The following is a 27,755-nucleotide window of genomic DNA, read 5'->3' on the forward strand; positions in this document are numbered from 1 at the left end:
CTGCTCATCCCATCACACCAGGCCCTCTTCCCAAGTCCCTCTCCAGCTCTCCTGGAGCCCTTTTAGGAACTGGAAATTCTCCCCAGGACCTTCTCCTCTCCAGGCTCAACATGTCCCCATCTCTCCTAGCCAGTCTCCAGCCCCCAAAAGCATCTCCCCTGTCACTTAATGCCCTGTCACTACAAATCTCTGTCACAAAGACGATCTTCCTCACATCCTTACAGTCCTGGGAGAAAAAGGGGTGGGCAAGAAGGTGGGAAGCAAGGAGTTAATAAAAAACAAAAATCTACTGGAGTGAAGTATTTTTGCATTTCTATGACCTGTTACAGGTGAGCATTTATATATACAGTAATTTCACGGTTATAAGCCGCACCATTTTGACTAAAGTTTTGGTCTGTACCCAGAAGTGCGGCTTGTACTCCGGAGCGGCTTATGCATGAACAATGTTCAGAAATTTTCAAACCCAAAAGTGAGAGCTCACAGCAGCCCCGAGCTGAGCCGGAGCCCACGCGGCCCGGTGACAGGGCAGCAGTGCCAATCCGAGCCCGTGATATTTCTCTGTAAATAAAACTTGCAGGGTATGCTGCTGCAGATATTGTCTGTATCTTTTTTCACTTGGAAATAATGTTTCCAAGGTCGGCACCTGCCCGTAAACCCGCGATCCTGCGATTCTGTTACTAATTGGCAACTTTGTGGAAGTTCGCTGCCAACGAAAGTGCGGCTTATAATCAGGTGCGGCTTATAATCGTGAAATTACTGTAATTGTATTTCTCCCCCAGGGAACTAACAGCTCCAGCTCCAATTCTATGGAAACCTTCTCCCAAAACAATCACATAGAACTTATATTTAGGTTTAAATGGAATTAATGATGTAAAGAGTTGTTTAAAATCAGCTCCCAAGCCTGCTGATAGCAGTCAGGTGTGAGGAGACCTCATCCTAAATTGCAGCATGCCAAAAGCTAAGCTCAGAGTTTCATCTTACTCCACACACTTGTGCTGGGAGCAGTCAGAACTAAATTAATCATGAGCACTGCAGTAAGTGCTTAAGACTGTCACAAGTGCCTTAAAAGACAGATTTTGAACAAGAACTGTAGTAATTCCTCAGACTAAATATAAGAGCACTGCAGTTTTACAGTTTAGAATAAGTATTTGTGTGTCTTAATAAGAACTGTCCTTCCAAAAATACTTGATATTGTTGGGATCCATGGCATAGCCCCCCTTGCTTGCAATGCTCGATTGATCCTAAAATAAACATGAGTGTCATGCACAGACACCTCTTCACCTGACAGGAAACAAATCATTTTTGGAAACATCCAGCCCTGTTCCTATGCCCACTGGAGCAGCTCTCCAGTACCACCGGTTTGTGAGAAAACTCATAACATCTGAGCTCCCCAGTGAATGATCTCTCCAAGAGTCGGAGGGTCTTCTTCAGCTCCCAATTCTAGTTATCAACAATATACTAATCTTTATAAAAACAAAAAAAAATACTATTAATAATAAAATACTAATAATTACCCTGCTATGGGCTTTAGGTTGCTGCCTACATCATGCTGGTGTTGTTCCATGAACACATCCTGGCTGCTGGAGCCCCACTGCCCTGAGCTTTAGGCAATGCTGCAAGTTAAAGCTCTGCCCCAGCAGGTAAAGGACTCACAAGGAAAGGGCTGAGCTTCTCCTGTGCTTTCTGTGCAATGAGAGTGAACAGAAACAGCCCAGCTTTCCCAGCAAGAACTGCCTGAGCAGATTTCATGAGCAGTACTAATTGCACTGAAGGCAGAAAGCTAAAGCTCCCTGCCTGGGTTGCTGTAGCAACTGCCTTCCAAAGGTTTTTTTGTGTTATCCATGCAGAGCAGGGTGGAGGGTAGGGGCTTTGGAAGGGTATTTGTGGCTGCAGGAAAAATTTCTGCGACTGCAGCTGAATCACAAGTCTCCTGGCTATTGAGAGTGCAAGCGAAACTACAACTCCTAAAATAAGAGCGTGGGGGGATCTGCTGGCCCTGGCTGCTGTTTGTCAGCTGCACTAAAATAAACACAATGACTTATTTGTCTGTGGGGGGTGCTCATTTTTTTTTAAAGAAGCTTTTCAAAACAAGGAAGAACACCTCTCTCCCCGCTAGCCCAGCTGTGGCACAGAGGAGACCAAGGGGTGTCCATTGCTTCAGCTCTTGTCTCCCTGTCAGTTTGGGCACAGCATGGGCACTGTGCTGTGCTGGGTGAGGGCAGTTTGGGGTGGCACTTACAGCTGGAGGGTCTCCTGTAGGCAGCCCCGGAGCAGGCGCTGTGGGCGATGGGGCAGTGGGACAGGTTGCAGTTGCGGTTGTTGGCAGAAGCACAGGTGATCACAGAGGGACGGTTCTGCAGGGCACACAAGCACAGTGGCACACTCAGCAGGAGCATTAAACACACTTCATATCAAACCCTTCAATATTCAGCTGTTTCTTTCATGAAGAAACATAAAAATTCAATAAAACATTTGATTATGAAAAATAAAAATCCACATTGCATTTCCACGACGGTTCTTAGGTAAGTGAACAGAAAAAGGGCAGTGTGAAAGCAAATCTTAAAAGTGATTTTATATTGATTGTGTCAACTTCACAGCCATGGCATTTAAACTCATAAACTATCCATCTCATATTAAACCCCTAAATATCCAGTATTTCTATATCCAGTATTTCTATGATCAAAATAAAAACCCACATCACATTTCCACAACAGTTCTTACATAAGTGAACAGAAAAAGGGCAGTGTGAAAGCAAATCTTAAAAGTGATTTTACACTGATTGTGTCAGCTTCACTGAGTTCCATATGCAGCACTAAATACCAACACATTAAATGTCTGTTTCATTCTACAGCCAGACATAGAAGGGTTTTGCAGATTTTCCAAGTATTTGTTGTCTTGGTGTTATAATTTTTATTCAGAAGTTGAGTTTTCCTAGCCCTATCTCTATATTCCACAGTGCATCCTAATCCCATGGGATGTACAGTAAGTATTAAGAACTCTGAGTCAGTCTAGGCCACAAATCCTTTCCTGTTGGAATTCACCTGCCTTTCCAGCAGATGAATTAATTTATACTTAATTAACATCACTGTGATTCTCAGCACATGCAAATTCCCCAAAATGTCTATTCACAGCTACATTACATTAGAACTCCACCATCTGTACTTTAAATGGAACCATAAAATACTCTTTTCATAGCTGTTTACTATGGAAATTTACACAAGGCCCTGGGAAAAGAAATGTCCCAGTTTCTCCAGGTGGCTGAAGGGAATAACCGGTATTGGAATAAATTCCATATATTTGATGATGCAAAGAGTCCATTGTACTCAATGCAAATTAAGTAGTAAGTGATCAAGAGATGAACAGAATTGATGTAATTTCATTTCTTGACCATTTTACAAAATTTTACCCACAAAAAAATCACCTACCCCCTAGAAGGTCAGTGAGGAAGGAAGGGATTTCCCTTAGAGTAAGAGGAAGGCCAGTAAAGTAAAAGAGCTGAGATTTCCAGGGAAGTTTAACACAATTTTTGCCAGGACAAAACAGCAATGAGATTATTTACATCTTACTGCACTGGCAGCAAAGGAAAAAAGTAAATAAAGAAAAACAGAAAAATTATTTGATTTTTCTGTAAGCAGTTCACATGTGGGAGTAATTACTTTCTATAGGGGCTATGATTTTGTGCCTCTCTGTAGTGGTTTTTGAGAAAGGCATGCATTTACAGTAATTTCACGACTATAAGGCGCACCCTTTTGACTAAAATTTCAGCCCGAACCCAGAAGTGCGTCTTATAGTCTGGTGCGCCTTATATATGGACAGAGTTGGGAAATTTGCCAGCCTGGAAGCGGGAGCCGCAGTGGGGGGGCGATACCGCGGGAGCGCCGAGGCGTGAGGGGAGCAGGTAGGTGTGGCCGGTAGGAGCCATGAGGGGAGGGAGGGAACTGCCACTGGCCCCGGCTGCTGTGCGGGGAAGGAGGGAGCCGCCGCCGCCGGCACGGCATGAGCGGCGTGGGGAAGGAGAAACGGAGCAGCCGCCAGCCCAGCGTGAGCGGCGCGGAGAAGGAGGCAGGGAGCAGCCGCTGCTGCCAGCACGGCGCGGGCGGCACGGAGTAGGAGGAACCGGGCAGCCACAGAAGCCGTGAGCTGCGGCCACCCCGAGCCAACTTGGACCACGGGCAGCCCTGAGCCGTCCCGGACTGCGGGCAGCCCCGAACAGCCGCGAGCCACGGCCGCCCCGAGCTGCACCTCGCCAGCTGGTGCCGGGCGGGAGTGTCGAGGCTTGCGGCATGGGGAGGGCGGTTGGGGCTGCGTTTAAAGGCTGCGCCAATCTGTGAAAAATGTTTGCAAATTGAGCACCTGCCAGTAAACCCTGCTATTGCACAATTCCGTTACTATTTCATTACCTTGTTGTGCACGGTGCAGCTCCTCGCTGCACACAAAAAGTGCGCCTTATAGTCCACTGCGCCTTTTATATGGACAAAGTTGCAAAATTTGCTGGCTCCCAGAGGTGCGCCTTATGGTCGTGAAATTACTGTAATTCTCTTCTGAAGAGTATTTGGGACATGCAGGAGGTGGGAAGTAGAGAGAGACAGGTAACAGTATCTCAGAAATGCACGTGCCAGCACCTTAAAGAACCCAATAGGGCATCCTGCTATGGTTGTGTGTATACAAAATATAGAAACTTACAGTAATTTCATAAATATAAGCCGCATCATTTTGACTAAAATTTTGCTCCCACACCGGAAATGTGGCTTATACTCGGGAGCGGCTAATATGTGAATAATTTTCTGACATTTACAACCTCAGAAGTGCCAGCCAGAGTGCCGAGTCGAGCACCTGCCAGTAAAAGCCGGCATTTCGCGATTGTTACAAATTGTTACTCTGTTGCTCCGTGGGTGGAGCCTGGCTCCCTGCAGGCAGCACGGGGGGCGGGGAGAGAGGCGGGAGAGCTCTCTCCTTCCCTCCTCTGCCGCAGCCCGGTGGAGAGACGGGGGGCCCCGTGCCGCCATCACTGCGGCCTGGGGGGAAGGCGGCGGCCCCGTGCCGCCATCCCCGTGGCTCGGGGAGGAGGTGGGGGCCCCGTGCCCCCATCCCCGCGGCCCGTGGGGTAAGCAGGGGGCTCCTGTCCCCGCCTGCCATGGCAGGAGCGGGGGTGCTCCGTCCCTGCCTGCCACCACGGGGCAGCGCTGGGCCAGGGCGAGCGAGCCCAGAAGCGGTGGCTAGCCCCGAGCGGCCCCGCCAAGAGGCAGCACCGGGCTGGGCCACCTGGCCCCGTCAGCAGCCCCGAGCGGGCTGAGCCTGCACAGCCTGAGCCGAGCCAGTAAACCCCGCCCTGCCGCGGTTCTGTTACTAATTGGCAACTTCGTTGCACGCGGGTCCTCGCTGTGAACGACAGAGCGTCTTATACTCAGGTGCGGCTTATTTATGGACAAAAAACAAAATGTTTGCCAACACCCAGAAATGCGGCTTATAGTCTGTGCGGCTTGTATTCGTGAAATTACTGTACATAAAAATATTGAGATAAACTGAGAATTTAATAACATCACTAACTGCAGCAGCTGAATAACTCTGTTCTGATGCAAATAAGGTATTTTTTCTACCACCTGTTTTATTACAGTAAGATGAAACCTCAATTCAACATTTGAAGTTTAAAAAAAAAACAATCACAAAACAAGGAATCATCACACTAGGATTTCTTTTTTTTTCAGTACACTTTTTGTTTTATATGACTTCTACCCTGTGCTCTTAGCAAGGCCTTGCCTCAACATCCTATTTTCACAAGTAAAATGATTGTAATCTGGTTCAAAATGTCAAAGAGAACAGAAGAGAGGGATCCAGGGAAGGAAGAGCTTGGGTACATGGGCCAGTTTAATTTCTCAGTGCTGCAGCTCATCATAGTTCAATTCTCTTGCTTTGTCTCTCCACTTGCAGGAGGGATAAAATTGAGTCTGACACATAAGAAAACTGTTCTTGCCTACAGAAATGGCTTAGCTTCAGCACTTCTGCAGCTAAACAAATGCCATGTGCAAGACGGCAAACCAAAGAAAAACCAACAAAAAAGCCTTAACAACCACTCCAGCTCATGGAAATCAGGCATAAAAGAATCAAAAATAATGACTGGGCTTTAGGAAAAGGGAATGAGTGGTACAACATTGCTCTGAACAATGCAGCAAATGCTTTTGGCTGGCTAAAACAACTTAGATGATTCAGTGTCAAATCCTCCCTTATGTGGTGTACCCCTTCTTGAGTGTAGAGAGCTGGGGCAGAGGGGAGGGGAGCACACAGGATCACCGGGAGGGGCACAGGGGAAGACCCCAGGCATTGCCTGGCAGGTGCTGGAGCCTGCCTGAAGCACACTCTGCATTCCCAGTTAAAACACAGGTATTCCCAGTTAGAACAGGTATTCCCAAATAAAACACAGGGATTCCCAAATAAAAATGCATTCCCAAATAAAACTCATGCATTCCCATGTACAACACATGCATTCCCAAATAAAACTCATGCATTCCCATATATAATACATACATTCCCAAATACAAACTCATGCATTCCCATATACAAAACAAGCATTCTCAAATAGACTCATGCATTCCAAAATAAAGCTTATGCATTCCCATCCATATACAATACATACATTTCCAAATACATACATTCCCAAATACAACACATACATTCCCAAACACAACATATCCATTCCCAAATAAAAAATCACACATTCCCAAACACAACACATCCATTCCCAAATAAAAGCTTACACATTCCCAAATACAACACATACATTCCCACATACAATACATACATTCTCAAATAATAACTCACACATTCCCAAATAAAACACATACATTCCCATATACAATACATACATTCCCAAATAAAAGCTCACTCATTCCCACATGCAGCACATGCATTCCCAAACACAACACATGCATTCCCACGTAAAAGCTCACTCATTCCCAAACCCAGCTCCTACATTCCCGAGCTGGAGGGTGTCACAGTGAGCACCCCCCGGAGCAGTGACACTCAGAGCAGTGACACTCAGCAGTGACATCCAGCAGTGACACTCAGCAGTGACACTCAGAGCACACTGTTCAGCGCAGCCTCCCCCCGGGCCGTGCCCATGCCCATGTCGTACCTGCTGCCGCTCCACGCTGCTCAGGCTGGCGGAGATGCCGACTGTCCTGGCTGCATCCACGCTGTTTTTGGTCAGTGCGAGGGGCTGCTCCATGCTCAGGCTGGGGATGGAGGCGTACATGTGGTTGGCGTGGAGGCTCATGGTGGGGGCAGCCGCCCGCTCGATGGGGCTGCGGCTCCGCTCCCGGTGCTCCTTGCGGAAATCCCCGTTGGCAGTCTTGTTTCTGGCAAGGAGGCAAACGGGGAGAAGGATTCAGGTGCTTGCAGGCTGTCCTGAGACATGCAGCATTCCACAGCCCTGGCAGGAAGGTGCTTTGTTGGTGCAACCCCCAGTGGGATATCCCAAGAGAAGCCAAGCCCCCATCCACACCTGCCAGCTTTGCCAACCAACATTTTTCTTCAGCCTAGAATTTCTTCTGATACTCATTTAGACTTTTTTCAGCAACAGACTCCTCCTCTTTACCATACTATTAATCCCACTCCAACTTACACTGCAATATTCTCTAAGCATCACTGAAGCCCAAGGTAAATTTATTTTACTGAAAAGACATGGCTGGTATCAGCAAAAATGCAGGGAGGCAAGGCAGGAAGCAGAATTTTCAGAGGAGAAAATGAAGGAAAAGCAAACTACACTGCACTTATCTCAGAATCATTTGTTTACAACTGCTCTTTCAAAAGACTAATTTCCAGCTACTCCTGGGCAGTAAATCCCTGTTGAAGTGCTCACATAAGGAGCCCATCATTCACTGCAATGAAAAGAAAGCTGGGTTTGTATCTGTGGAGGAGGGATTTCAGTTTCCATGCTGCAACAGAATTGTCATTAAAGTCAAACCAGTGACTGAATGGAAAAGTACTTCCTCATCACCAGGTGAACTGGGCATCCCCAGCAGCCTGGAGTCATCAGTGCTGGAAGAGCTCACACACTGCAGTGGGGAACAGCAAATTCCAGCTGCAAAAGCACCAGAGGAGACCACTGGCTCTATGGAAAATAAAAATAATAACCTGTCTTTGGACCATTCTTGAGTACCAATGAAACACCCTCTGTGTCCTATCTGTAAGTGTGTGAAATTCAAGATGGTTTTCCCCCCAATTTTTAAAACCTATTATGGCAAATTAATATGCAGGAACAATATTTTCAAATGCTCTGATGAAAGGCAGATACAGAAAAGGAATCAATATTCAATGTTAAAGTAAGTCACAAGTTCAAAAAGCCTGTTTCAGTGTCTGAGGAAGTCTCTTCACAAGCAAGGCTGAGGGAAAACATCCTGCCAATAGAGGGAAATAAGGAGCCCCTAAAACACCCACATGGGGTGTGGGGATGTCCCATAGTGATCCTGCCCTAAACCCTTTAGCCTCAACATCCCGTGGTCATGGATTCCAGCCTTTAAACTACACACTTTTTAAAGTACCTTTTCTTCACAGGCTCTCTTTGTTTCTTTTCAACCTGAAATCAAATGGCTTGGATGGCTCTAGCCCAGACTCCTGAATTAGGAGAGAGACAAAGCCATTGTTCCCTTCTCATCATCTTGCAGCCACTCCCAGGTTCATCTCTTCAGCAGCCTTTTATTCCAGTAATACTTTCCTCAAATAAAACCTGTACCTTTGTCATCTTTGTGGCCCCTGTCAGCTAAGAGCTAAGAGTCACAACCTTTCTGGAGATGAGGATCCAGATCTCTGCTGCATTCAGGAACAGCACCTTGGCTGAACTACTCACAGTTCTTCTGTGCTATTCCTCAGCTTGCTCAAGAGTCACTTGGCTGTAGAGAAATGATGGCTCCTGAATCAAATCTCAGCTCATTTATCGTGGTAGGAGTTGGGTTAACACGATGCCAGGCAACCAGTGACTTGGGAAGCTCAGGACACAGGAACTCTGTGCCAAATTCCCCTGGCAGCCTGGGGAGGGAAGAGCCAAGAGCACAACAATACAATCTGTAACCCTTTGCATCCCTTTGGCCCTTTTCACTAATTACAAATTAGCAGCTGCAGATTAGGAGAATCCACCGTAAAATCCAAGCCTGGAGGTTTCACAGCTGGTCCTGTGTGCTCTCCAAGGCCATTTCCCAGGCTGAATTTCACCAGCAGCTCACAATTCCCCAGGAATCACTGTCCCAGCTCAGCTCCAGGAGAATTCAGCTGCAGGAGCAGCCTCAGCAGGAAAGTTTGGGATTGCAGCGCTCTGAGCTAATGCCTGATGCCAATAGGAGTTAATGGCAGCACAAGGGGCTCTATATTTAACGTACAGTAGCTGCTCTTGGATTACAGCATGGAAACAGCTCCTGGGCACGGCAGTGATCCCACCCCAGCCCTGAGCAAGCAGGCAGGAACCTCACACACAGCCTGGACAAAGCCTGGCACATCCTGGGAAACAGCAACTCCAAAAAGCACAGCTAAAATCACCGCTCAGCAAATGCTCCTTCTTGGTGCTGCACTCCAGAACCTCTGGTGGTGGCGAGCCAAATTCTTACTTTTTAACTAAATAATTAACTGAATATTAGCTGGGCTACTACAATTAAAATTACAATTTGGAAACTGCAAAACCACCAACAGCTCCAGGAGATTCCTACTTTTCATTGCCTCAAAGGAAAACAATCTCTACTCAGAATTATTCTGTTTTGTTTCAGTAAGCACAAGCTGATTTTCAAAGCAAACATTTTGTTTACTCTTCAAAAAATGCTTATGAAATGAAACAAAACATGTACCTACACCAGCTGCTTGGGGGTTTTAGTCTTAGAACTCCCTTTTCAACAACTTAGTGTTGCATTTACTGGGGGGTGGGGCTGTCAAGTGACCACTGACGAACAAACTGAAATTCCCAAGCAAAATAAGTTTTCCATTTTACACAACAGCGCTTATTTCACTCATCCTCACTTTAAATGAAGAGTCACAGCTCTAAATATTGTTGAGCTAACAATTTTTCTGCCAAGTGAACACCAAACCAACAACAAAAACAACAAAAAACCCAAGCAAAAATCCAATCCTAGCAAAAACTGTAACACAGAAAAACTCATCAAAAATTTTCCCTGAAGACTTTTGGAAGAAAAGACCAAGAAACCAGGGATCAACTTGTCTCCAGGAACAAACCCAGCAGGCAGACCTTCCCTAAAGACACCTAAAATTATTGAGTTATCTCAGCCATCTCAGCAGACCACACCCCAGGCCTTTCTGCAGGCAAATAATTCCCTCTTCCTAGATTAGAACAACTCCTCTTCCGGGCAGGGAGCTGGTTATAATCCACTCCCTAAAAATCCTCTCCTCAATTCATTCACCTTCAACTCATACAGTCTCTGCAAGAAATGAAAAAGACTTGAAGCTTCTACTTCCACATCAGGTAATATTTCTTCTGGAAATGTTCCAGCACTGTGTAGGACAGTACCATGAAAGCTCTGCCCTCGTGAAAACAGAGCAGCATTTGTGAGTCCCTCCTATTCACACATAAATAGTAAAGCCTACAGATCTGTCAGACAACTGTATGATTATTTATAGGGCATTCATCAATTTCCTGTTCTGAAGTAATTTACTTTAGAACATCACTTAAAAAAATAATTTCCTATGGAAAATTTGTTGTTATCATGATGAAGATCATTCTTGTTTTGCTATTAAAGACTTTATTTGAAGGGATAATCAGAAGGTAAGTGTGTGAAGATAATCATATTTCACTAAAGTGCACAAGAAGTGCACGAGCTCAAACATTCCCCACACTCTGGACAAGTTCAGAGATGCATCTCTCAAGTCAAACATAAGGGCCCAAAATCACAAAGAAGGATTTCTGACCAAGCTTGAAAAAGAACTTAAAAATATATACTACAAACAAATCCAGCTGTCCAAACAGCTTTGCCATCCCTGGACTCCAGTTTGTCTTAAAAATCAGCATATTTTACCAACCCTGAGTCCATGAGCAGTGGGGGAGGTGCCAGTGCAATTCCAGTGTTTAAAATCCAGCAATTCCCATGGGCAGAGGGATCCATGGCCACCACTCCCATTCCCTGCTAACACAGCTAACCAGCTACTTCCAGCTTTATTTGAACTAAGTCAGACACGGTCCCAACCTCCAGTGAATTTCTCCAATCCTTAAAAAGCAGCCATGGTTTTCCAGCTGCTCCCCAGCGATCAGGGCACTTACCAAGCATCATGTGCTGGGGTGGCTGTCCCCAAAGGCACAGCCATGGCAGTGTCCAGCCCTCTCCAAGGGGGATAAATCAGCCCCTGTGTTCGCAGTGTTTTGTGCTGCACAAGCTTCACCCGAGTCTGTTCTGCTGCCTGGCACCGCCAGGGGGGAATTCACACCCGGCCCACAGCAACAGGCGGCCCCTGCCAGCTGCTGCAGGAAAAGGGAAAAAAGAGGCCCACGAAGGGGACAGCGCTGCCTGCACTCACTTCCAGCCTGCAGAGCCTCCAGGAATGCTGCCAAAAGCATTACTGTACCTCCAAGGCAAGAAATCACAGACGGTTCTCACTCCCTTTGGCAGAACCCGAGTGCTGGCTTGAAATGGAAGCTCCAGAGGAGTTTCACTGCACAAAGAACAACCACCCCCTTTTCTTCACACTAACACAATGCATTGCTCAAGAGCAAACTTTTATTTCTGCAACTTACTTCCAATACGATCTGAGCATTTTCAGCATCTCTATGTTTGTTTTCCAAAATCTTGTACTGCCTTTATTAACTAAGTCTGAAAGAGGGCAGCTGCTTTTGGTAAAGGCTGCTAAGGATTTCTAACCCACTGATACAGAATATCTGCTCCACAAGATGAGTATCATTTCCTGCAAAAGGATCTACTTGCATGCTTTAATTCTGTTACTGTGAGGTGGGAAAGCTAGAATTTAAAGTGGTATTTCCAAATATGATTCTATACATCCAAGGAGAAAAATTAACCTTAGAGTTCCTTACTCAAAATTTTTTTCAGTGATACAAATTCACTTAAAAAACAAACAAAAACTCTAATAAAACCTGAAAGCATCAGCAATTTACTCTGAGTGTCAGCCAATTATCTGAAATATTTATAACATGAAAAAATGCCAAAGCAGCCCAATGCCCTCTTGAATGACTGTTATTTAAATACAAAACCCCATTCCATCCCACTTGATCAGCTTTGTGCTTCCCCCTTCCTTTGAGCAGCCTTTTCCTTTTCTGGCTCAGGATTCCATCCCAAAACTTGCAGAGATTCTTGTTTTTTGCAGGAATCACTTCTGCCACAGAACTTGATATGATTTCCTGAAAAACATAACTAATACCCTCCCTCAAAGGAAAAACCTGTAAGTCTAAACCATTGAAGAAACACTGAAAAGAAATGGGATAATATCACATATAAACAAACACAAGTCAGACTTTCTATATTTATCCTCACCAAAACAGGATTTTCAGAGATAAACCTTGATAAACCAGACAGTTACTTGCAAATGGAACCAACCAGGAGAACAGATTTCACAGCAGAACAAAGAAATCAGTAATAAACTGTGAAATGCACAAAGAAGTGTCCCATTACAGCCTGCACCAAGCACAAATATTCAGATACAGATGAATTTCCCTTCCTGAAGCCTTCATGTTCACAAGTATGAAAGAATGCAAGAGAGCCACATGATGTAAGACCTCAGTCCAAAGCCAAACCCACAAAACTGAAATTTAAATCTAATGTACAGTAAAATCAATTAACACCATCTCAGATCCTACTCCTTTTTCTCACAGGATTCTTTTTTAATGTTTGCCCATCTTTGCTCCAACACTCACAGCATGGTTTTAGGAGGCAGCACTGGTTGCTTTGTAACAGCAAATTCAGGGATTTATTAAATAAAAAGTTCTGTCTGCTGGAACATGTGTACAAATATAATGCAGAAATAATGACAAAGTTACCTCCCTGCAATAGGTACAGACTGCAGATTACCTGCAATTCAACTTTTTTTAAAAAGGGGAAGAAAATAATTCAGTAATCTCTCTGTTCTGCACTGCTGCTCTGTTGCAGTGCAACTCCAATTCCTATGTTTAGGTTCTCTTTTGCCTGGCACACTTGATGGCTCATTCTAAATTTCCATCGTTTTTTGAAGAGCCTTTATGTGAGGCCATTCCTGAGACACAAACAAAAAAAATTTAACTTATAATAAATACCCAGGAAACTTCTGAAATGGTAACTGATGCCATTAATTCTGCTGAGGTAGCTTTAACATAATTTAGCCTGTAAAGAAAAATTTTAAAATCATGAATGGCTCAAAAAGTGGAGCTGGAACAAGAGGAAGCTCCAGATTTCAGTGTTACCACAAGTGTCTAGGTATAAATGAATATTGCAGCAACCACAGAAAGTTTCCTAAAATGCACAGTGATTCCTGGAGAATAAACATAACCCATTGCCACATCTTCAAAGTTTTGTTTAACTCTTACTAGGTGAGAATCAGCAGCTGAGCTCCCATCAGATCCAACTCACTTTTCAAGGATTGAGGACAAAAAATTTTCAGCCTCCCACCACTCCCATCAGTCCAAGGGGAGAAAGTTTTTGATCCTCTAACCTGCACTGGGTCATCTCTGGCTTCCTTGTCCCAGAGCAGCTCTTGGAAAGGAAACAGGACAAGTAACCAACTCTATGGGGATTGATCTGATTCAGCCACCTCTCCATAACTCTCTCTTCAAAGAACAGTAGCTCCAGTTGCCTCTGGAAAATCCTGCAGCACACACCAGTAAAATTCTGCATGGAGGAATGATTTCTGCCAGCTGTGAAGAGCAGTGACAGAAGGCAGAAGATGTGAGTGTTTGGGAAGATGAGAAAGGCCCTGCAGAGGATGTGGTCTGTCCTTGGAAGATGCTGCTACTACACTCTGCAGAGCATTTGTCTGCATGGCAGCTTCAGCAAAACTGCAGAACTCAGACACATCAAAGCGTGCCAGAACCTCCATCCTACAGCTGCCAGTCCAGCCCAGCACTCAGGTTTCCTTTCTGGCTCCAAAGTGAACTCTGCAGAAGCCACCACAGTGCCTGGGTGGTTTGAGGTACCTGAGGCAGTCACACAAAGCTGGTGAAGCAGAGGGGGTGAAGCAAGAGAGGATACTGGAGGCACTGGGATGAACAGGATGGGATCTAGAACAGCAAATCATTGCTGGAAGGGAAATTAAAACTATCCTTGCAGAACTCTGAGCTGCTTCAAGTGCTTAAGGCACTTCGGATGCTTGGAGGGGAGAAGTTCCAGGAGAGCAAATGATAAAAACATGAGGTAAAAGAGACACTCCAAATTGTGAACAAGCACGAAGGAAAACCTGAGCGTAGGGAAAGAGCAGGGAGGCTTTAATGGAAACATCTCCAAAGTCAGAGGGGTCAGAGGGACAGAGTCTGTAAAGGGATTAATTTGTACCCACTGCAGTGCCCACCCAAACACATCTGGCACACATTTCCTCCTGCACTCTGCCCATCCATCAGAGGGGTCATGTGCAGCTTTTATAATTCCTTTTGAAGTCAAACTTGGCACATGCAATGAGCCTTTTATATCCAGTCACTGGAAAATACTGTAAAAACTATTTATGATCACCAGAGAACACCCTGGGCCAGTGTCAGGGGAAAGGCTGCACATCAAATGCAGCAGTGGGTCGTGTCCCAGGGCACCAGGATCAGCCAGGGGCACTCAGCACTGCCAGGGCACTTCAGGCTGTCCTGCAAGCTCTGGGAAAACCTGCTGGTGTTCAAACACTGTAGTGTTAAAGGAAATACAAAATGCCAGTTATGTTCTCTTAGAGGATTCACTGGGTTGTTCCTTGCAATATTTTTTACTTTGTTTTATTTGGAAAAAGTTCTTTTGATCATCAGCCGATACCTGTCATGGAACTGTTTTTGTAAAAGTGAGTACCAGTTTAAATCAATCCATTACTCCAAATTCTCACAAGTCTGTGGGATTTTCACCTAAATGACTGCATCAGGTTGAATTTTATAGCAGAGCAGAGGAGCAGATTAATAATTTTCTTCAAATAGATGATAGGGGAAGTAAAAGATACCAACAGCATGAGCATGGCCAGTTTATTTGGTAAGAGCTTTAACAACACTAGCCAGCCTCTGAAAATTCCACAGTGCTGGAATTAACTGTGTCAAATCACCAGGAGAAAATGGAACTACACAGCCTTCCCTTCCAGCTTCACTGGGTCTAATGAGAAAGAGGCAAAAGGGCCTGGGACCCTCAAAACTTACAAATTATGGTCTCTATCCATCAGATATATACACACTGTAACATTAGCTGAGGTGAAGCAGGAAAAGCTGAGAAACTACAATAATTCACTTCCAGACAGTTCAAAAATTCTCAAAAAAACCCCAGGTTCTTTAGGTCTTTAGACCAAGAGCAGTGTTTGAACAACTGGTTTTAAGAAATTAGACTTTTTTCACTGGCTGTTTTAAAGGAATAAACATTTCATTAAAAGTTTATTGAAACTGTTTGTAATTGCTAATAAAATGTGAATTACCAAAAACTCTAGAAGCACTATAAAAACAGTAACAGCTTTATTGTATATTGCACAACTATTCAGACCAATATAGTAAAATACTTCCTTGAAAAGCTGGTAACCAAATGGACCCCAGTAGCAGCAGGTGAGTGTTTTGAAGGGCATTTCTGCAGCTCAGGCACCCCACACTCTGCAGTCAACAGGCTCCTCTCACAGCAGCTTCTGGTTTAGGGGAGACTTAATTAGAAAAGCAAATCACAAGCAAAAATGTCTGGGGATTTTGCTTACCCCTTTTTGGAGGTATTGGTTTGTGAATTGTGGCAGTTAGTGATTAAAAGTGTGACAGAAGTTTATGAAGAGCATTTGGGCAGCAGAACATCAGTCATGTCAGTGGTGTCAGTCTGTCCACATGGGATCCATGTCCATGGGATCCAGCCACACCTAACACCACCACTGGGCTTCAATCCCCATGTGGGCCATTCACTGGAGCTGCACTTGATGATCCCTTGGGTCCTTTTCACCTCGGAATCTTCTGTGGTTCTGTAACCCACCCACACAGGGTCCATCCACAGTGGGATTCATCCACACCAGGATCCATCCATATGGGACCCACTCACACCAGAATTCATCCATGTGGAATCCACTTACACCAGGATCCACCCACATGGGATCCATCTCTGCAGAATTCCCACTGAGAAAACAACCCCATCACTGGGATCAGACCCCAATGGCAGCAAAGCCCTTTTATTTCCTTCCTCTTTCTTTGAGGATAAACCTAAACCAACCCAGCCCCAGCCCTGCACAGTCCTCAGGGCATCCCACAGCCTCCAGCCCTGTAGCCCAAGGATTCCCTGAGATCCCTCAGTTTCCTCCTCCAGATCACTGTTTGGGAATTGCAGCAGTGTGCCAGCACCTGGCATTGCTGCAGGAAGGAGTTAAACCTGCCAGGCTGTGCCTGCCATCCCACAGCATCAGCACTGCCAGCCTGGGGAACAAAACTACTGATTCAACTAGAAATTAATGTAAGTTTTTATTCCAAATCTTACCCTCACACAGTCATTGTCTATAGCAACCGTGTCCATAACACTCTCATTCTCAAGAGCACAACTTTCTAGTAAAAGGCACATCTGTCAAACTGCAGGAAACATCTGGGAAAATGGTTAAATAGAGAGAAGTGAGATGAAACCTTTGTTTCCATGGGATTGGATATACATCCAGAGCATGTTTGCAAAGGTTACTGGTTCTTCTCTTGCTTCTTTCTAAGATCTCAGGCTTTTGGATTGGTGCTGAATTTACCCCACAGAAATATAGGTTGATTCACACGATATAAAATTTTGCTTTTTCCCTGGGATAAAAATCCAACACCAAAGCTTAAGGGATTCCACATTAATTTAAGAGTTGGCCTTGATGATCCTTGTGGATCCTTTCCAGCTCAGAATATTCTGTGATTCTGTGGTTCCCATTCCATCCCTGAGTGCACAGGACCCCAGATACCTTTCCTAAGTGAGTGATCAAACTCCTCTCTGCCACACTAACACGGCTCTTCCCCTGGAGAGGCAGCTTGGAGCCTTCCACACCATGGAAGGGGTCATGCTCCTCCACAAAAGATGGAAAATGAAAGTGAGAAACGTGATATCAAAGCAGAAATCTGGAGCTGGTTAACAAACCCCTTCTGTTTGCAAGTGGAGGAGACACCTGAGCTAACATTGCCTGGTTTTTCAAGTACTTCAACATCTACCCAAATTTTGACAGATAGGTCTTTTTGTGAAGTACTGATAAGCTATCAATCAAATTGCTATTAGCCCTAACAAACATTTCATGTGTGCTTCAAGTGAAAGGGACTGAAGTACTTTCTGAAATTCCCCCTTGGCTAAGAACTGCAGAACTCTGTGTTAAATATTAACTCAGATATAGAGGCTCTTTCAAGTCTGTCTCTGAAGGTACAATTTAATATATATTTCTTGAAAGCAATTTAATTTTGTGCAGTATGTGATCTCCATTAATAAATAAGAAAAGCTATTCACTCCATCATTCGTGCAATGCAGACAAGAAAAGGAAAAATTAGGAAAAGCAGTTTGAAACCTGCTCTGTGATCCTTTGTCCACTTAAACAACAAGAGCCACATTGCCTCAGTTCCACTGAGGAGTTCAGCTCTAGCAGGGCTGCTTGGAGAGCCCCAGGTGAACCCCAAAACCCTTCAAGGGCACATTTGTGCTGAGGGCTGGTGAAGACGTTTCATTCAGCAGACGAGAGACACTTTGGGTGTTCTCAACTGTGTGCTGGGGCTTTTTCCCAACTCCAATTTGTCACAATAAAATGACAGTGAAAACATATTTCTCAATACCACATGAAGTTTGGAACCCAAAGAGCAGCAGTTACAGCAAAGAGATTCTCTGACAACTCCCACGCTACTTCTGAGAGCCAGTTCTGCCTCTTTTCAGGCCCTGCTGGAGCCACGTTCCTCCACAACAGGGACCCGATTTTCTGCAGAACATTTCCACCCTGCATTCTCAGCCAAGCTAAGGAGGAAGGTGACAATAATCCCTCTCTTATTTATTCAATATTTCAAATCTTACTCAATATTTCTCCCCTTGAGCAACTCCAAACTGGCTGAGGATGCAGCTGAGCCTGCTGTGAGCAGGAGGTTGGATGAAATGGTCTGTTCTAACCTGAATCATTCCACAGTCTTCAGATACAGGTAACTTTTAGCACACATTTTTTTGAAAGATGCCCCCCTAATTTCTATCACTGTGTCATTCAAGTGAGCAAATGCCATTGGATATTCATGGCAAAAAAAACTTGTGATGTAAGGCAGCTTCAGGAGTGTTTTGAGTGGGACTGACATCATTCTTCAGTGTAACAAAATTGAAGACAGCCCAGAATGTGAAGAGTCTGAAACTACAAATCATTTTACACATGATACATATTGAAGTAACTTACTCACGTGCAGACCTTTTATTACAAAAAAAACCCAAATTATTTATCACACAAACCGAGAGACAATTATTCCCTCGACTTCACAGCTGCGAATATTTAGCCGTAGGAAGATTTTTATACAGAAATTAATTGCCATTGCAATCCTCATGCCACCGGACCAACCAGGAATGAGGGCGGGATTCTCCATGCATAAGTCTGCTCGTCCCCAACCCCAAACGCCAGCTCCCAGGCTGACGTAGTCCGCACAAAGGAACAAAAATAATGGTCCCAGCTGAATTCCAAAGGACATTTCTTTGGAAGGGGCAGCGCTGTGCCCGCTGGCCGGGCTGGGGACTCTTAGAGCGGCGGGGAGGCCGGGACAAGGCGGCCTTTGTGTGCCCGGGGCTGCGGAACGGGAGCGAGGAGAGGGAGGAGGGAGGGACGAGGGAGGGAACCAGCGGCGGAACCCGGGAGGAGAGAGGGAGAGAGGGAGAAGGGAAGAAAAAGGGAGAGAGGGAGCGAGGGAAGCGAGGAGGAGAGCGGGAGTGAGAGGGAAGGAGGGAGCTCGGGCAGGAGGGACCCCGGGCAGGAGCCAGGGAAGGACCCCGGGCAGGAGCCAGGGAAGGATCTCGGGCAGGAGGGACCCCGGGCAGGAGCCAGGGAAGGATCTCGGGCAGGAGGGGCCCCGTGCCTCCGGTGCTGCCCCAAGCTCTCCCCGCAGGGTCAGGAGCCCAGGAGCCACGCGTCCCTGCACCCCAAAGAATTCTCATGTAATCCTAGTTCCCTGCTGTAAGCAACGGTGGTTTAGTGAATTCAGGGGAAAACAAAGCCATGTTTCAAAGCCGAGCCTCAAAACGAGCTCCCTTCTCCTTCAAACAGCAGACGAAGCCAAAAGCACCTTTCACTTCAGCAAGACTTAGTGAGTGCATGTCAAGTAAAACACCCGAGGGACACACCAGAAAGTGTGAAATTCAAATAAGGGAATTCCCTATTACCTGTCACTATATTTTAATTTGGAAGTACTTGTTCTTCCCAGCCGAGGAGATTGTGTGTTCACCACTTCTATCACCTCAAAAACACAGAAGCTATAAAAGTGTAAGGGAGGCAGTGTCACATGATTTTTTTTTTTAATTAATCCACAAGCTCTCAAGTTTATTTTATTATCCTAACATTGAGGAAAAGCACCTTTGATAAATTGTTATTTGCACATTTATTCCATTACACATCATTTGAGGACCCTGCTAGGCTTGCCAGGGCATTTGATTCACTCTGCTCCAGAGACTGTACTCAAATAGTTGTGTTTTTCCACAATAAAAGTAAACATACCCAAGTACAGCTCACAAATGATCCTTCAGGGAATTACACCTGAGCAGGGAATGTCTCAAAGCACTCCACTTCCAAACAAAAGGCTGACGTAACTGCATTTCTAATAACACATCCAAAGCCTTTCAATGGATTCATTCCCACTGAAGCACAGTGGGGTGCTGCTACCTCAGAGTTAAGATCAAATTGCTAACAAAAAGGTTCCACCATTTCTAATGAACCAAACACACAATTCTTGGCCTATTTAATTACATTTCCAGCCACAAGATGCTGGTGTTAAAAGAATGAATACACAACTGCTTCCCAGTTCTACCAGCACCATCACAAAGACCCAAACGCCTGAACGAGAGGCTGCTGGAGGTTATAAAGACTTCTGTCAGCTGTGCCCAGGTTTTGTATCATGAAAACTTTCATCCTGTGGTTTCAGGGCACTTGGTCCTGAAAAGTTCAAAATACACAGCCTCAAACTTATCTTTACAATCCCAGTCACAGAAATGTCTTTGTGTGCCACCTGATCTCCACATCTCTTACACATTTGGATTTCTAAACTGAATCTTACATTGTCAACCTTACATTTCTAGAACCTCCAAGTCACTGCAAATCTACTATGTTTTCTTTGGTGTGAACAAGCCAAACTTCCACAACACACCTCCCATCCCTCAACCAAAACTCTTTGGACAGATCCACAGGGTCTGAGTAATGCAATTCTACTGTAAAACCAGAATGTCAGAATCCGAAAAAGATGGAAAATAAGAAAAACAGTCAAAAAAAAACTTCATTGGAGGCAGTGGCAGGGAAACGAGAATAAAATTCAGAGAATGCTTGTGAACTTTTCTGATATATCTGAAATACACAGAAATTCAGCTATTTCAGATGAATCACAAATGTTTGAGTTTTTGTAATATTTTGTTGAAAGCATATTTTTGTATGGCCACATCAAATTTACAAAATAAAGTATAAAAAGAGATGGCCTCATGGATTCTATCTTAGATTATAATCCATCTGCAGTACATGGTTTAATTGAAACAGATTAAGTCACATGAACCCTGGGCAGAAAACCAGTGCTTTTTATTACAAGAAATGATGCATGTTTCATATACAAAATCACAGAAATAATCTACTGAGAAAAACCATAAAAATGTACCACACTGGAAAATATTAGACAGCTCTAACATATAGCTAAGGGATCACATGAAATAACTGCCTGCATCTTTTAGTTTTGAACCTTGGTTGCACATGAGGCTGTTGGTTCAGACTTCACTATTTTTATGACCTCCGCTATATAAAGTGTTACAATGTACGTAACTGCCAGCTGTGTTTTATTTCATGAGTAGAAATTGAGCCTTAAAAAAAAAAATCACACTTTTCCCTCCATAAAGTTACATAACATTTCAAAAATGCCATCAATCTCCTCAGTTGTGTCATGCATCCAGAAATGCAGCACACGGTTCTTTCCAAGCACTGCTGGCCCCAGAGAAAGGCTATAAATAGTTAATTTTGGGGGAGAGAGGAGGAGGTATGTTGTAAATGAGAAGAGAGCTTTTATTGTTTTGCATTACTTCAGCGCTGGATTCCCGATTTGTAACAAATTCCAAGGCTGCAGACTGCGGGCCCAGCCTGTGAGTAAGGCTGCGGTGATTTATGGGAGGATAAATCCCTCCATCCACATCCCATGACTGTGGAATGCGCGGAATGCCGGGGCTGCAGGAGCTGAGGCAGCAGCCACAGGAGCTCCATCCATGGCTTCCTCCAGGCAGGAATGCCAGGAATTCTCCAGCAGTGCCAGCCAGGCTCGCATTCCCAGGAAGGCATCTGCTGATTGCCCAACACGCTCATCAAGCCTTACCTGGGCGGCACATTCCACACCTGACTGTCAGAGCAGGAATGTTTAGCAACAACTGCCGCTTGCCCAGTTGTCAAGGCAGCCCAGGAAGCAGCTGGCTCCGAGCTCCTGGCCTCGGAAAAATGCAAAGCACTTGTGTTCCTGCTGCTGCCTCCCCACCCCCAGCCACAGAGCCTCAGAATGGAGGGAAGTGAAAGGAGCGCCTTACAAAGAACGAGGCAACAATACTGCAGAAATCGCAAGGTGAATACGTCTGGCTTGCTATAAATAGTTAGGCTGAGCTAATTCCTGTTACCTCACGCTGTAGGAAAACAAAGGAAAACATGAAAACCCATCTAATCGGGCGGCTCTTGTGCAGATCTCCCACACGAGCTGGAACAAAGGGGAAAAACCGAGCGCAAAGTTTGAGGCGGGACAGGATTTCAGCACGCAGCGCTCGGTTCCGTGCGGGGACAGACGCCAGGCACTTACAGATGCGGGTTGAACATGCGGCTCATTTTGGAGACGTGGTCGTTCTCACAGTCCAGCTCCTCGTCCCCTTGGTCCATGCTGAGCTTCCTCTTGCTGGGGCTGATGGGCGGCGGGCCCGTGCGGTGGTTGCTGAGCGCGGGGGATTGCAGCGGCTGCATTCGGGGCTCGCCTCTCAGCGCCGCTTCACCTGCCCGGGGAGACACGACAGGGGTCACCGCCACGGGGACAACAGCACAGCACAGCCAGCCCTCTCAACACGCAGCAAACTCCCCAACAACATCCTCTGAAATTAACATCCCCTGAAATTCCCCAGCAGCACGTCCCAAAGTGTGATGGGCTGTAGGACGGACGAGGCATCCCCAAGCTTTGTGCTGGAACGAGCGGGGGGCAAAGGCAGCAGCGCAGGGCAGCGCACCCCTGATCCCCGGCTGAGATCCCAGCCCTGAGATCCCAACTAACCCATCTTTGCAGCAGCTTTTCCACTCACATTGCTCCCCTGGCAGGCTGCAATCCCAGCGCCGGGCTGTGATTACCTCACTCTACAAACCATGACTATTCACAGGGAAATAAAAGCTTTGTTCCTCTTCTTACGGTCGCGGTTAGAAATTCCAGGACTACAGTTCACGTTAATGCTAAATATTCCAGACCAAAAACTGAATAAATGTTCGGATTCTCAGATGGTTCCCTTTATAAAAAGCTGTCCAAAACAAGCTTGTCTGGTATATAAGTATGCAAGGGAAAAATTAGGGGGGAAATTGGAACTTGCTGATTCAAGTTTTAAATATGTCCTTAAACGTCTTTCACGATACTTCACGTTTGGACCCATGAACAAAAGAGTACAATTCTTCAGCAGAGGAATCACAGAAATGCTAATTTCCAATTGGTGGCAGACTGAGTAGATGATAAGTTTTTATATAATCTAACACTTCCCAGAAAAAGCCATTCCCAGCATGTGAGAGCTGTGTATAAATAATTCCAGCAATGCTACAGGTGGTGTGCACAAACACACGGACACAGGCGTTAATTAAAGCTTTTCCCATTTCAGTTAAATGTCTCACTACTCCTATAGTCTGAAGCACAGTGCTGCACTTCACCACATATGGACTTTACTGGAACTCACATCCTCAAGTCATATTTAGACCTCCTAGGGATTTAAAGATGTTAAAGAAGTGCTTTTGGGGCTCCATCAGGGGCTTGGAGAGGAGCTAAATTAACCAGGGTTACCTATTCCGGTAATATCCCTGAAATAGCCGCTTTTGCTGCAGTTTAAAATTTGTATTTTTCCTACACTGCCAGAAGCATTTTGTTTTCTACACAGCCATAATTTCCAGGCCTAAAATTAGGTCTGAGTTAACTCCATCTAGAGCCCTGTGGTACCTGACAATGGAAATCTTTGTGTGCCACCACACATTTTCACATCATCACTGAGATAGATGATTTATAAAATGCTGCCTTAATTCCACACACGACAAATAACATTTTGTTGGGAAAAAAAAAAAAAAGGAGCGAGGAGAAAACCTCCTGAATGTTTACCAGTAAAAATAAGCATTCTGCCAATTTAGTCAGCATAATATAAACTAGCAAATATACGCTGACCTATAATACACCACAAGCCATGATTCCTATTAAAGACTCTGGCACCAAATCTAAATAGGAACTTTCCATCTCAGCTCTAAATAGCAAAAACTGTGCCCTGCTGCAAATGCTCTGGGACAGACACCCAGAGCTCTCCTGTTCCAACCAAACATTAATTGAGAAGCCCCCACAACCACCCCAGTGCCACGAAAAAAGCTTTCATCAACACAACATCTCTTGTAAATTGTTTTCAGATTGGTAAATTTGTGCATTTTTCCTTTGTATTTTGCCAATAGAAACCCCCACCTACAGAGTGTTCATGTTCTAAAGTTTCAAAGCAAACCACATCACACCAATTCCTCTCCATGAGGAATCTCCCTCACTCCTGTCTTTGAAAAGGAATAATTTAAGAGCAATGTCAAAAGATAAAGCTTTCAGCACCTGGGGCTGGAGGTTGTGTCCTCCCACCCATGCACGATCGCTCTTCTCCCTGCAGTATCTCCCATCACTTCTTAGAACTCAAACACAAAATTCCACAACAGCAATTACAATTCCATGTGGGCACCTACTATTCCTAGCAGTACCTTGGGCAGTTTAAGTACCCGTGTAAAGCTAACATGGGTGTTTACAAAACCCCAAAATCTCTAGACATTATTCAATCCAGTAAATCAGAAACTTGCCCTTTTTCCCCAAACAGGACCTGATATTATACAATTACCAAAATGGGACTTTTTTATTTCAAAATTTTAAAACTCACTTCTTCTATGTATGGTAACAACAGCATTTATATATTAACATTCAGATTGAGTATAAAATCTGGTAAAAATGCTATTGTATGCTGGAAGAAACCTATTTTAAAGAAATTTAGCAAAGAAAGGAAGGGCTTCTAATTAAAGCCTATTCAACTTGGTAATGCATTTTACTGTCTATGCAGGGAACACCAAGACTTCAGTAAACACACCAGGATCTGACCAGCACCACTGGGCCAAAATTAATCACATTAACCAAACTTAGAACAGGTGGGACCAGTGAGAGTCTCCTACAGGATAGACAGGAACAGTTTCATTTGTACAGCCCCTCCTGCCCACACCAGGCAGGACAACAATGCCAAAAGGAGTCCAGATAACAGGAAACAAGAAAAAATATCTTTACATTGTTTAGAGGGATAAAATGCAAATTCCTATACTGGTTTTGCACAGCACTGTGAGTTCTCATGGGGCCTGCACATTTGATTAGGGCTAAAACTACTCTTCATTTAAATAAAATTCCTCCCCCCTACTTTCCTCCTTACCAAATGTGAATTTGAAGCAGAGAGAAAGAAACCACAGAGGAGACTACGGCCCCAAATGCTGTTTTAGGGACTAGATTTGTCTCCCTCAGCTGACCACACTCCATGGAAACCAGACTCCCATCACACAGCTGGCAAGGCAACACTCTGATAAAACAACTGTGTTTTATAAATTCCCCGAGTCCAAACTCCAGGCTTGGAAATTCATTACTGTGACGGCTTGTGTCTGCCCTGCAACTGAGAGCAGAGATAGCAAACACATTTATTGTGCCTCTCATAATGCTCCTCTTTGTTTCAGCCAGCAGCTGGTGGAAGGCACTCCAGATCTGCTGCTTTCAGATACTTCTACTTACAACTATTCATACTAGTCTTTTTTTTTTCTTCTCCTCCTCCTTCTCTTTTATTATTAAAACTGTTGGGCAACATGATAAAGCACAGACAAGCTAAACAAAGATAACACCGTGACGTAGTGTCTGCCTATAGAGCAGCTCTGCTCTCGCTTGACACCAGCCCATGCAGTCAGCAGGAATGGGCTTTATTTTAACCACTTAGGAGCCTGACTGCAAGTGCTTCCACTCAACACGATGTTTGTCAGGCCAGCAGGGCTCTTCCCAGCCCCTAGCAGCCCTGGGACAGCTCTCTGTAAACAGAGGATGTCCAGCTCTGTTTGCCTTGCTCTGGTCAGCGGGAGCCGCGGCCCCACCGGAACACGACAACAGCAAAAGTCGTGTTTTTACAAGTGTGCCTTGACAGAGAGACACCAGAGGGGTCTGAAATCTGTCTGAGAGCTCCAGGAGTCACCAAAGACTGGAAAAAAAAAATATATATCCACTACTCTGGCAGCAAGCTTCCTTCCTGTGACTCGGTATGGGCTGCACGGACACAGGGCTGCCGTATCCTATCCCCCCTCCCAATTTCCTCTCTCCCGCTGGCTGCTTTTAATGCACAAAGCCTGAGCATTAATTACAACCCAGAAATGAAAGGCTTTGTCTTGCCAGCTGAAGATTGACATGGTGCAGACCTGAGTCAGGTTAGAGTAAAACTCCTCAAAAGAAAATCCCGGCACTGCCCTCGCCCACTTTTTGCTCTGCATCTGACAGATGGATTTACCCACAAGAGTAACTCCTGACAAGTTTATTAACTTTTAGGGAAAAAAACCAACAACTTAAAGTTCTTCAGTTGTGGTGTTTGTCATCAAGGTCCTTACCTTCAAGGTCTTGGATTGAATTACTATGACCTCAGGCCACTCTATTAATTAAAAAAATCCTGGGCAAGAGCATTAAACAGACTTTAATTAACAGGCATCACACCTTTAATTACCTTTTCCAATACCTGCAGACAAACTCTCATTAGCGAGTGGAGTTGCCTCATGTTCTTAAGGCCAGATTCCCAGGAACGAGTAGTACATGAAGATCTACAAGGGCAGTTTTTTCTCTTGATTAAAGATCAATATTTATTTTCATGGCATATGCTGAAAAGCCAAGATCTTCACAAAAGCAATATAGATGTGAAAAGGATACCATGAAATAAAATTTATTTTCTATTGCTATATTCTAAAAATCATAAGGAGATTGAATAACAAATAGATTGGAACAAATTTCTAAACTATTGCATGTTTTTTTCCACTATGGCAAACACAGAAGTCAATCTGTGCCAACATAAATTGGGATAAATGGCATAAAAATTCCAATTCATGCACAAAATAAAAATAATCACATGATTTGAGATATCAAATACCAAGCAGGGAACTCACCACAAATTACACAATTCAATAAGTCATCAAAACAAGTTACCAGCAAAGAACTGCAGTGCAGCAGCAGAGTCCCAGCAGATGCTGCCAGCTGCCATCTCTGGGTGTTATTTCACCTCACACTGCACAGTGGCAGAAGATGATAGCCCTGGCACTGGGAAATTCCCCCCCAGATCAGATCTGTGTCAAACAGGCTGCAGGCAATCTGAAAAGTGTGCAGTTCCAGGCAGATTTGCTTCACTTGCTTGACCAAAGACAACAAATGAATCCATTCTGAGGAGGCAATCTGTGCTCGCCATGAAAGATATCCCAACCAGCATCACTAATTGTATTATTTGTATCATTGCTGAGCACTTCTGCAACTCCCACTCAAAAAACAAACAAGGTCCTTTATCCCCAAAATCAGCATTCTGCACCACTGCTTTATTTCTGGGTTGCTTCTACAGAAGATATGATTTAAGATGAGCTTAAATAAGATTTAATTCTGGGAAGTAGTAGATCAGCCACTGTAAACAGAGTCACAGTAGTCTGTATTTCCTTTAGAGTACATTAAACAGGCCTATCTGGAGAGCATAATAAAACAGCAAAGTACAGAACAACAAAAAATTAAGTATTAATGGCAACAGCCTGATTAAAACATGCTGCTAAGAAATCAGATCTTGGAAATAGTATTTATTATAATTGATAGATTTCTTTCAGCAGCCAACTTACTGATTCCTTTATCTACCACATATTTTACTGCCTTTCTGCTAGGATAACAAAAAGCTAATTTAGGAAACCAGAAAGTCACATACACATGTGGAGAAAAATTGGCAAAAGCCTCTTCTCCTCCGTTTACAAAACATATGAAAAGCACTTACTCCTGGAAACAAGCTCTGGCTACCACTGTGCTGAGATTTGTACGCCAGGAAACCCATGGCCAAAACCAAAATACAGTGATTCAAGTGAGTGCTCTGTGCTGGCTCCTCCAGCTGGCCCTGCCTGCCAAGCAGGGACACGTTCTGCTCCACACTGCAGGCAGGGACATTAAATAGTGACCTCTGCATTCAATCACCTCCTCC

The 27,755-nt window shown here is 44.7% G+C and overlaps 1 protein-coding gene across 2 annotated transcripts in view; it reads right to left on the reverse strand.

The window, feature by feature from the left end:
- Nucleotides 1-27,755, reverse strand: part of VGLL4 (vestigial like family member 4) — a 78,152-nt gene that overhangs the window by 3,125 nt on the left and 47,272 nt on the right. For both annotated transcript variants that reach the window (XM_033071520.2, XM_033071519.2), the window contains 3 exons: nt 22,082-22,268; nt 7,130-7,352; nt 2,240-2,354 (listed from right to left, as the gene is read on the reverse strand). In XM_033071520.2, coding sequence (XP_032927411.1) covers nt 2,240-2,354; nt 7,130-7,352; nt 22,082-22,268 — 525 coding nt within the window. The remainder of the gene's footprint in view (nt 1-2,239; nt 2,355-7,129; nt 7,353-22,081; nt 22,269-27,755) is intronic.

This window comes from Catharus ustulatus, chromosome 13 (assembly GCF_009819885.2).
Source record: "Catharus ustulatus isolate bCatUst1 chromosome 13, bCatUst1.pri.v2, whole genome shotgun sequence".
Taxonomy (NCBI): domain Eukaryota; kingdom Metazoa; phylum Chordata; class Aves; order Passeriformes; family Turdidae; genus Catharus; species Catharus ustulatus.